This window comes from Larus michahellis, chromosome 29 (assembly GCF_964199755.1).
Source record: "Larus michahellis chromosome 29, bLarMic1.1, whole genome shotgun sequence".
In the NCBI taxonomy this organism is placed as follows: domain Eukaryota; kingdom Metazoa; phylum Chordata; class Aves; order Charadriiformes; family Laridae; genus Larus; species Larus michahellis.
This window is the reverse complement of record NC_133924.1, coordinates 402,043-413,652: the sequence shown is the minus strand read 5'-3', so window position 1 is coordinate 413,652 and position 11,610 is coordinate 402,043. Positions and strand designations below refer to the sequence as shown.

The 11,610-nt window shown below is 61.4% G+C and overlaps 1 protein-coding gene across 1 annotated transcript; it reads left to right on the top strand.

Annotated features, from left to right (window-relative positions):
* The first annotated feature begins 8,551 nt into the window (after nt 1–8,551).
* Nucleotides 8,552–11,586, top strand: LOC141735149 (uncharacterized). Its single transcript, XM_074567705.1, has 3 exons — nt 8,552–8,777; nt 10,255–10,368; nt 10,643–11,586. The coding sequence occupies exons 1-3, from the start codon at nt 8,744–8,746 to the stop codon at nt 11,560–11,562; spliced, it is 1,068 nt and encodes a 355-aa protein (XP_074423806.1). The 5' UTR covers nt 8,552–8,743; the 3' UTR covers nt 11,563–11,586.
* Nucleotides 11,587–11,610: the final 24 nt, after the last annotated feature.

The following is an 11,610-nucleotide window of genomic DNA, read 5'->3' as shown; positions in this document are numbered from 1 at the left end:
ACCCCCTTTGTGACCCCTTGGAACCCCTTGGGACCCCTTCGGAAACCCTCGGGACTCCTCGGAAACCCTGGAGGCCCCTCGGAACCCCTTGGGACCCCTTGGAAACCCTTGGGACCTCCCTGGAGACCCTCTTGGAAACCCTTGGGGACCCCCTTGAGAACCCTGGAGACCCCTTGGAAACCCTTGGGACCCCGTGTAAGCCCTTGGGGACCCCGTTGGAACCTCTTGGCACCCCTTGGAAACCCTGCAGACCCTCTTGGAACCCCTTGGGACACCTTGGAAACCCTTGGACCCCCATGGAACCCCTTGGAACCCCTTGGAAACCCTGGAGACCCCCTTGGAAACCCTTGGCAACCCCCTGGAACCCCTTGGGGACCCCCTTTGGACCCCTTGGCACCCCTAGGAAACCTTTGGAACCCCTTGGAACCCCCTTGGAAACCCTTGGGGACCCCCCTGGAGACCCCTTGGAACTCCTTGGGACCCCTTGGAAACCCTTGGAAACCCTTGTAACCCCCTTGGAAACCCTTGGGGAACCCCTTGGGACCCCTTGGAACCCCTTGGAACCCCTTGGAAACCCTTGGGACTCCTTGGAAAACCTTGGGGACTCCCTTGGGACCCCTTGGAACCCCTTGGGACCCCTCGGAACCCCTTGAGACCCCTTGGAAACCCTTGTAGACCCCTTGGAACTCCTTGGGACCCCTTGGAAACCCTTAAGATCCCCCTGCAGACCCTCTTGGAAGCCCTTGGGGACCCCCTTAGAAACCCTTGAGACCCCTTAGGAACCCCTTGGAAGCCCCTGGGACCCCTTAGAAACCGTTGGGGACCCCTTGGAACCCCTTGGGACCCCTTGGAAACCCTTGGGACCCCCCTGGAGACCCTCTTGGAAACCCTTGGGACCCCTTCGGGACCCCTTGGGGACCCCTTGGAAGCCCCTGGGACCCCTTGGAAACACTTGGAACCCCTTGGAACCCCTTGGGACCCCTTGAAAACCCTGGAGACCCTCTTGGAAGCCCTTGGGACCCCTAGGAAACCCTTGGGGACCCCTCGGAACCCCTTGGGACCCCTTGGAAACCGTTGGGGACCCCCATGGAACCCCTTGGGACCCCCTTGTAAGCCCTTGGGACCCCTTGGAAACCCTGGACACCCTCTTGGAAAGCCTTGGGACCCCCCTGGAACCCCTTGGGGACGCCCTTGGAACCCCTTGGGACCTCTAGGATACCCTTGGAACCCCGGGGAACCCCCTTGGAACCCCTTGGGACCCCTTGGAAACCCTTGGGACTCGTTGGAACCACTTGGGACCCCTTGGAACCCCTTGGGACCCCTCGGAACCCCTTGGGACCCCTTGGAACCCCTTGGAACCCCCTTGAAACCCCTTGGGAACCCTTGGAAACCCTTGGGACTCCTTGGAACCCCTTGGGACCCCTTGGAACCCCTTGGGACCCCTCGGAACCCCTTGGGACTCCTTCGTAACCCTTGGGGACCCCCTTGGAAACCCTTGGGACCCCTTGGAAAACCTTGGGACCACCCTGGAGACCCTCTTGGAAAGCCTTGGGAACCCCCTGGAACCCCTTGGGGACCCCCTTTGGTCCCCTTGGGACCCGTAGAAATCCTTTGGAACCCCTTGGAACCCCCTTGGAAACCCTTGGGGACTCCCTTGGGACCCCTTGGAACCCCTTGGGACCTCTTGGAACCCCTTGAGACCCCTTGGAAACCCTTGGGATCCCCCTGCAGACCTTCTTGGAAACCCTTGTGGACCCCCTTGGAAACCCTTGAGACCCCTTGGGGACCCCTTGGAAGCCCCTGGGACCCCTTAGAAACCATTGGGGACCCCTTGGAACCCCTGGGGACCCCTCGGGACCCCTTGGGACCCCTTGGAAACCCTTGGGACCCCCCTGGAGACCCCTTGGAAACCCTTGGGACCCCTTGGGGACCCCTTGGGGACCCCTTGGAAGCCCCTGGGACCCCTTGGAAACCGTTGGGGAACCCTTGGAACCTCTTGGGACCCCTTGGAAACCCTGGAGACCATCTTGGAACCCCTTGGGGACCCCTTGGAAACCATTGGGGACCCCTCGGAACCCCTTGGGATCTCTTGGAAACCGTTGGGTACCCCCTTGGAACCCCTTGAGACCCCTTGGAAACCCTTGGGACCCCCCTGAGACCCTCTTGGAAACTCTTGGGGACCCTCTTGGGAACCCTGGAGACCCCTTGGAAAGCCTTGAGACCCCTTCGGGACCCCTTGGGGACCCCTTGGAAGCCCCTGGGACCCCTTGGAAACCGTTGGGGACCCCTTGGAACTTCTTGGGACCCCTTGGAAACCCTGGAGACCCTCTTGGAAGCCCTTGGGACCCCTTGGAAACCCTTGGGGACCCCTTGGAACCCCCTTGGGACGCCTTGGAACCCCTTGGGACCCCCATGGAACCCCTTGGGACCCCTTGGAAACCCTTTAGACCCACTTGGAAAGCCTTGGGACCCCCCTGGAACCCCTTGGGGACCCCCTTGGGAACCCTGGAGACCCCTTGGAAACGCTTGGGACTCCTTGGAAACCCTTGGGGACTCCCTTGGGACCCCTTGCAACCCCCTGGGAGCCCTCGGAACCCCTTGGGACCCCTTGGAAACCCTTGGGACCCCCCTGGATACCCTCTTGGAAACCCTTGGGGACCCTCTTGGGAACCCCGGAGACCCCTTGGAAACCGTTGGGGACCCCTTGGAACCCCTTGGGACCCCTAGGAACCTCTTGGGACCCCTTGGAAAGCCTTGGGGACTCCCTTGGAAATCCTTGGGACCCCTTGGAAACCCTTGGAACTCCCTTGGAAACCCTTGGGGACCCCCTTTGTGACACCTTGGAAGCCCTTGGGACCCCTTGGAAACCCTTGGGACCCCTTGGAAACCCTGGAGGCCCCTCGGAACCCCTTGGGACCCCTTGGAAACCCTTGGGACCCCCCTGGAGACCCTCTTGAAAACCCTTGGGGACCCCCTTGGGAACCCTGGAGAACCCTTGGAAATGCTTGGGACCTCTTGGGGACCCCTTGGAAGCCCCTGGGACCCCTTGGAAACCATTGGGGACCCATTGGAACCCCTTGGGACTCCTCGGAACCCCTTGGGACCCCTTAGAAACCCTTGGGGACTGCCTTGGAATCCCTTGGAAAACCTTAGGGACCCCCCTGGAACCCCTTGGAAACCCCTGGGGACCCTCTTGGAAACCCTTGGAACCCCTTGGAAACCCTGGAGACCCCTTGGAACCCCTTGTAGATCCCTTGGAAACCCTTGGGGACCCCCTTGTGACCCCTTGGAACCCCTTGGGACCCCTCGGAACCCCTTGGGACCCCTTGGAAACACTTGGAACCCCTTGGAACCCCTTGGAAACACTTGGAAACCCTTGGGACCCCCTTGGAGACCCTCTTGGAAACCCTTGGGGACCCCTTGGAAACCCTGGACACCCTCTTGGAAACCCTTGGGACCCTTTGGAAACCCTTGGGGACCCCTCGGAGCCCCTTGGGACCTCTTGGAAACCTTTGGAACCCCTTGGAACCCCCTTGGAAACCCTTGGGGACCCCCTTTGTGACCCCTTGGAACCCCTTGGGACCCCTTGGAAACCTTTGGAACCCCTTGGAACCCCCTTGGAAACCCTTGGGGACCCCCTTTGTGACCCGTTGGAACCCCTTGGGACCCCTTGGAACCCCTTGGGACCCCTTGGAAACCCTTGGGACCCCCCTGGAACCCCTTGGAAACCTCTGGGGACCCTCTTGGAGACCCTTGGAACCCCTTGGAAACTCTGGAGACCCCTTGGAACCCCTTGTATCACAGAATCATAGAATCATAGAATTGTTGAGGTTGGAAGGGACCTTTAAGATCATCGAGTCCAACCTTTAGCCTACCCTGACAAGAGCCACTTCTAAACCACGTCCCTCAGTGCCCCATCTACCCTTTTTTTAAACACCTCCAGGGATGGTGAATCCACCACCTCCCTGGGCAGCCTCTTCCAATGTTTAATAACCCTTTCAGTGAAAAAATGTCTCCTAATATCTAATCTGAACCTCCCCTGACGTAACTTGGACCCGTTTCCCCTCGTCCTATCACTTGTCACCAGGGAGAAGAGGTCAGCCCCCATCTCTCTCCAACCTCCTCTCAGGGAGTTGTAGAGGGTGATGAGGTCTCCCCTCAGCCTCCTCTTCTCCAGGCTAAACAACCCCAGCTCCCTCAGTCGTTCTTCATAAGGTTTGTCCTCCAGACCCCTCACCAGCTTTGGAGCCCTTCTCTGGACACACTCCAACACCTCAATGTCCCTCTTGTAGCGAGGGGCCCAAAACTGAACGCAGTACTCGAGGTGGGGCCTCACCAGTGCCGAGTACAGGGGGATGATCACTTCCCTAGTCCGGCTCACCACACTATTCCTGATACAGGCCAGGATGCTGTTGGCCACCTTGGCCACCTGGGCACACTGCTGGCTCATATTCAGCCGGCTGTCCACCAACACCCCCAGGTCCTTTTCTGCCGGGCAACTTTCGAGCCGCTCTGCCCCAATCCTGTAGCGCTGCATGGGGTTGGTGTGACCCAAGTGCAGGACCCGGCACTTGGCCTTGTTGAACCTCATACCATTGGCCTCAGCCCATCGGTCCAGCCTGTCCAGATCCCTCTGCAGAGCCAACCTACCCTCAAGCAGATCAACACGCCCGCCCAGTTTAGTGTCATCTGAGAACTTACCGAGGGCGCATTCGATCCCCTCATCCAGATCATTGATAAAGATATTAAAGAGAACCGGCCCCAGCACCGAGCCCTGGGGGACACCACTGGTGACCGGACACCAACTGGATTGAACTCCGTTGACCACCACTCTCTGGGCACGGCCATCCAGCCAGTTTTTTACCCAGCGCAGAGTACACCTCTCCAGGCCATGAGCAGCCAGGTTCTCCAGGAGGACGCTGTGGGAAACGGTGTCAAAAGCTTTGCAAAAATCCCAGTAGAAACATCCACAGCTTCTCCCTCATCCACGAAGTGGGTCGCCTTATCCTAGAAGGAGATCAGGTTTGACAGGCATGACCTGCCCTTCACAAACCCATGCTGACTGGGCCTGATCACCCTGTTCTCCTGCGTGTGCCGTGTGATGGCACCGAGGAGGATCTGCTCCATGACCTTCCCAGGCACCGAGGTCAGACTGACCGGCCTGGAGTTCCCCGGATCCTCCTTCCGGCCCTTCTTGGGGATGGGTGTCACATTTGCCAACCTCCAGTCAGCTGGGACCTCCCCGGTTGTCCAGGACTGCTCATAAATGATACCAAGTGGCCTGGCGAGAACCTCCGCCAGCTCCTTCAGTACCCTTGGGTGGATCCCATCCGGCCCCATAGATTTGTGCACCTCCAGGTGCTGAAGCAGGTCCCTCACCGTTTCCCTTTGGATTACGGGGGCTTCATTCTGCTCCCCATCCCTGTCTTCTAGTTCAGGGGTCTGGGTGCTCAGGGAACAACTGGTCCTACTGCTGAAGACTGAGGCAAAGACTTCATTAAGTACCTCAGCCTTTTCCTCATCCTTGGTCACTGTGTTGCCGGCCCCATCTACTAGAGGACAGAGATTGTCCTTAGTCCTCTTCCTATTGCGAATATATTTATAGAAGCTTTTTTTGTTGTCCTTGACAACAGACGCCAGGTTTAGCTCCAGCTGGGCTTTGGCCCTCCGGATTTTTTCCCTCCGTAGCTTCACTGCCTCTTTGTAGTCCTCTTGAGTGGCCTGCCCTCCCTTCCAGAGGCCATAGATCCTCTTTTTAAGACTTCCTTCTCGAAAACCATCCAGGCTTCCCGGGCTCCTTTGCCCTGGAGGACTGCCTCCCAGGGGACTTTGGCAACCAGGCTCCTGAAAAGCCCAAAGTCCGCCCTCCGGAAGTCCAAGGTAGAAGTTCTGCTGAGCCCTCTCCGTGCTTCTCCCAGAACCGAAAACTCTTATCATTTCATGGTCGCTGTTCCCGAGACAGCCTCCAACCCTCCCATCCCCCACAAGACCTTCCATGTTCACAAACCGCAGATCCGGCACCTTCCCTCGTTGGCTCTCTCACCAGCTGGGTCAAGAAGTTATCCCCAAAACGTTCCAGGAACCTTCTAGACTCTTCCCTCCCTGCTCTATCGTATTCCCAGCAGACGTCCGGCAAATTGAAGTCCCCCACGGGGACAAGAGCTCGCGATCTCGAGACTTCGCCCAGCCGTTTATAGACTATTTCGTCTGCCTCCTCATCCCGGTTGGGCCGTCTGTACCAGACTCCGACTACGATATCCGCCTTGTTGGCCCTGCCCCCGAGTCTTACCCGGAAACGCTCAACCCCATCAGCACCATCATGAAGTTCAAAGCATCCATAGCGCTCCTCAACATACAGGGCCACCCCCCCGCCCCTCCTTGCTTGCCTGTCCTTCCCGAAGAGCCTATAGGCATCCACGGCAGCGCTACGGCTACGGGAGTCACCCCACCACGTTTCTGGGATGGCGACTACGTCATAATTCTCCTGCGGCACGATGGCTCCCAGCTCCTCCCGTTTGTTACCCGTGCTACGGGCATTAGTGACGTACTACTTAGCTACGTGCATTGTAGACCCCTTGGAAAGCCTTGGGGACCCCCTTGTGACCCCTCGGAACCCCTTGGGACCCATCGGAACCCTCTTGGGACCCCTTGGAAACACTTGGAACCCCTTGGAACCCCTTGGGACCCCTTGGAAACCCTGGGGACCCCCCTGGAGACCCTCTTGGAAACCCTTGGGGACCCCCTTGGGAACGCTGGAGACCCCTTGGAAACCCTTGGGACCCCTTCGGGACCCCTTGGGGACCCCTTGGAAGCCCCTGGGACCCCTTGGAAACCGTTGGGGACCCCTTGGGACCCCTTGGAAACCCTTGGGGACCCCCTTGGAACTTCTTGGGACCCCTTGGAAACCCTGGAGACCCTCTTGGAAGCCCTTGGGACCCCTTGGAAACCCTTGGGGACCCCTCAGAACCCCTTGGGACCCCTTGGAAACCCTTGGGACCCCCTTGGAACCCCTTGGGGACCCCCTTGGAACCCCTTGGGACCCCTAGGAAACCCTTGGAACCCCTTGGAACCCCCTTGGAAACCCTTGGGGACCCCCTTGGGACCCCTTGGAACCCCTTGGGACCCCTAGGAAACCCTTGGGACCCCTTGGAATCCCTGGAGACCCTCTTGGAAACCCTTGGGACCCCTTTGAAACCCTTGCAGACACCTCGGAACCCCTTGGAAGCCCCTGGGACCCCTTGGAAACCTTTGGGGACCCCTTAGAACCCCTTGGGACCCCTTGGAACCCCCTTGGAAACCCTTGGGGACCCCTTGGAAACCCTGGAGACTGGGAGGAGGGATGGAGGATGGAGGAGGATGGAGGAGGGATGGAGGGACGGGGAGGGATGGAAGGAGAAGGGATGGAGGAGGGATGGATGGAGGAGGGAGGGAGGAGGGATGAAGCTGGAGGAGGGATGAGGATGGAGGAGGGATGAGGATGGAGGAGGGATGAAGGAGGAGGGATGGAGGGAGGAGGGATGGAGGAGGGATGGATGGAGGCGGGAGGGAGGAGGGATGCAGGGATGGAGGGATGAAGGAGGAGGGATGAGGCTGGAGGAGGGAGGGATGAGGATGGATGGAGGGAGGGAGGATGATGAGGATGGAGGAGGGATGGAGGAGGGATGGAGGGAGGAGGGATGAGGGATGCCGGGATGGAGGAGGGATGGATGGAGGAGGGAGGGAGGAGGGATGAGGCTGGAGGAGGGATGAAGGAGGAGGGATGAGGATGGAGGGAGAAGGGATGAGGGATGGATTGAGGGAGGAGGGACGAGGATGGAGGAGGGATGGAGGGATGGAGGAGGGATGGAAGGAGGAGGGATGAGGGATGCCGGGATGGAGGGATGAAGGAGGAGGGATGGATGGAGGAGGGAGGGAGGAGGGAGGGAGGAGGGATGAGGATGGAGGAGGGATGAAGGAGGAGGGATGAGGATGGAGGATGGAGGGAGGAGGGATGGAGGGAGGAGGGAGGGAGGAGGGATGCCAGGATGGAGGGATGAAGGAGGAGGGATGAGGATGGAGGAGGGATGGAGGAGGGATGGAGGGAAGAGGGATGAGGGATGGATTGAGGGAGGAGGGATGAGGATGGAGGAGGGAGGAGGGATGAAGCTGGAGGAGGGATGAGGATGGAGGAGGGATGGAGGAGGGATGAAGGAGGAGGGATGAGGATGGAGGAGGGATGAAGGAGGAGGGATGAGGGATGCCGGGATGGAGGGATGAAGGAGGAGGGATGAGGCTGGAGGAGGGATGAGGATGGAGGAGGGATGAAGGAGGAGGGATGAAGCTGGAGGAGGCGCCGCCATCCCGCCCCCCCGCTCCCCCGCCGGAGGCTGCACTTCCCGGGTCACCGCCGCCTCCTCCATCCGGCGCCCGGACCGGAGCCGCCGCCGCCTCCTCCCCGGGACCCCCCCCCCGGGAACAACCCCCCCCCCCCCACCCCGGGACACCCCCTTCCCCCCCCCCCCCCCAGGGCTCCCGGGGGGGGGGGTCCCTCTTGCCGTCAAGGTTTGGGGGGGGGGGCGATGCTCGGGCGCTCCCTGTAACGACCCCCCCCCCCCCCACCCCCCCCCCGGGAGGACCCGCCCCGAGCGAGGGGGGGGTCGCGGGGTGGGGGTTGGGGGGGAACGACACACCCTTTCCCCCCCCCCCCCTTTTGTCTCCGAGGGGGCTTTTTTTTGGGGGGGGGGGGGGGGGCGGCACCGGCGAGATGCAGGAGAGCTTGGAGTCCCTCCTCCTGATGGGTAAGGACCGGCCACGCCCCGGCCACGCCCTGCCACGCCCCGGCCACGCCCCGCCCTCCTCCCCCTCCCCCCCCCCCCCCGTATCCCCCCCCGGGGTTCAGCATCGCGCGGGGGGGGGGGGAGGAAAAGGGGGGAGAAAGGGCCATTTGGGGGGATTTGAGGGGTTTTCTTTGGGGGGGGGAAGTGCCGTTTTGGGGGGATTTGGGGGGTTTTTAGGACGGGGGGGGGGGAGGTGCCATTTTGGGGGGATTTGGCGTTTTTTTTGGGGGGGGGGGAAGTGCCGTTTTGGGGGGATTTGGGGGTGTTTTAGGCCGGGGGGAGTCGGGGGGGGAAGGTGCCATTTTAGGGCGATTTGGCGGGGTTTTTGGGGGGGGGGGGAAGTGCCGTTTTGGGGGGATTTGGGGTTTTTTTGTGGGGGGGAGGTGCCATTTTGGGGGGATTTGGGGTTTTTTGGGGGGGAGGTGCCATTTTGGGGGGATTTGGCGGGTTTTTTTTGAGGGGGGAGAAAGTGCCATTTTGGGGGGATTTGGGGGGGTTTTAGGCCGGGGGGGGGTGGAGGGGGGGAGGTGCCATTTTAGGGCGATTTGGCGGGGGTTTTTGGGGGGGGGGAAGTGCCATTTTGGGGGGTTTTTTGGGGGGGGGAGAAAGTGCCATTTTGGGGGGATTTGGGGGTTTTTTTGGGGGGGGAAGTGCCATTTTGGGGGGATTTGGGGGTTTTTAGGCCGGGGGGGGTGGGGGGGGGAGGTGCCATTTTGGGGGGATTTGGGTTTTTTTGGGGGGGGGGAGGTGCCATTTTGGGGGGATTTGGGTTTTTTTTTTGGGGGGGAGAAAGTGCCATTTTGGGGGGATTTGGGGGGTTTTTTTTGAGGGGGGAGAAAGTGCCATTTTGGGGGGATTTGGGGGGGTTTTTTTGGGGGGGGGGAAGTGCCATTTTGGGGGATTTGGGGTTTTCTTGGGGGGGGGGAAGTGCATTTTGGGGCCACTTGGCTTTTTTTTGGGGGGGAAAGTGCCATTTTGGGGGGATTTGGGTTTGGGGGGGGGGAAGTGCCATTTTGGGGGGATTTCGGTTTTGGGGGGGGGAGTTCCATTTTGGGGGGATTTGTGTGGTTTTTTTTGGGGGGGAGTGCCATTTTGGGGGGGGGATTTGGGTATTTTTTAGGGCGTTGGGGGAGGGGGGGAAAGGAGGAAAGTGCAAGTGCCATTTTGGGGGGATTTGGGTGTATTTTTAAGGTGGGGGGGGAGGGGAATGTGGCGCTGGTGGCGGGGGGCGGGGGGGGGGGCACATCCCGCCCGGGGAGGTGGCAGAAGCCCCGGCGGGAAACGGCTTTTGTGGCCTTTTATCCCAAAAAAAAAAAAAAAAAATAGATATTTATAGCGTTTAATATCAATTTCACACCCCCCCCCCAAACGCTCACCCCCTTTTTTTTTTTTTTTTTAAACCCCCCCCCCCCCCCCCCAACAACAACTCCCGGCGCAGAATTCCCCCTCCCCAAACCCAACGTCGTCTCCCGGTTGGAGCCGGAGGAAGAGCTGGGGGTGCCGGATCCCAACGACTCCAAGGAATGGGAAATCCTCAGGGTGGCCCCCCCAGGTGAGGCGGGAACCCATTTCCCACCCCCAACCCCCCCCCAATATCCCGGATCCCCCCCCCAAAAAAAAGGGGGACGGAGGAGCGAGGGCCATCGCTACGATGGCGGGACGCCCATCCCAAACCGGTGGGAATGCGGGATAACGGTGGGAATCCGGGATGGCGGCGGAGGGCCGGGTCGGGAAGAGCTTTCCCGCTCCGCCGTGGAGTTTCCCCCCCCCTACGGAATCCTCATCCCCCCCCCCCCCCCCCCAAAAAAAAATATTGTCCCCCGCAGACGACGGCACGGGAAGCGAGGAGGAGGGAGAAGAGGAATCCCCGGAGCCGTTCCTCTCCGAACCGGCGGAGCTCGCCGTCACGCCGTGCCGGGGAGCCGAGGGAATGGTTTCCCACTTCCCCGTTTCGGGAGACGCCTGTCGGAGCAGCCCCCCCCGCCCCGCATCCCCCCCCCGGCCCTGGGATCCCCTTCGCTTCGTCCAGGAGCACCCGGCGCGACGCCGGCGATGGCGGCGGCGGCGTCGCCAACAAGATGGCGGCGGCGACGACGACGGGGAAGACGCGGCGAACGCTTGCGGGCGATGCCGGGAGAGTTATTCCCGCCGTTCGGAGCAAGCCGGAGGGGAAAAACCCTACAAGTGCCTGGACTGCGGCAAGGGCTTCACCCGCAGCTCCAACCGAAACGCCCACCAGCGCCTCCACGCCGGCCCCCGGCCCTTCCCCTCCCTCGCCGGCGGCGGCGGAAACCACCACCGGAGCTCGGAGGCGACGGAAATCCGGTCGCCTCGTGCCGACCGGCCGCCGTATCCCCGCTCCGAAAGCGGGACGAGTTTCGGTCGGAGCTCGGAAGCGGCGTGTCGGTGTCGGTGTCGGTGTCCGTGCGGGTGCCGGCGGCAACAGCGCGGCGGCCGAGGAGGGGAAAGGCCCTGCCGGTGCTCCCGGTGCGGGAAGGGCTTGGAACGCGATTCCCACCTCGACGGTCGTCGACGGATCCGGCCGGGCCGGCGACCTTACGCCTGCGGCGACTGCGGCAAGAGCTTCAGCTACAGCTCGGCCTTCCTCAAGCACCGGCGCAGCCACGGCGACGGCGACGGCGGGGACGGGGACGGCGGGGAGAGCCCCCACCGGTGCCCCCAGTGCGGGAAGGGCTTCAAACAGAGCTCGGGGCTCCTGCGGCATCAGCGCGTCCACCTGGGGTAGCTCCTCCTCCTCCTCCCTCCTCCTCCTCCGGTCGTCATCCTCCTCCAT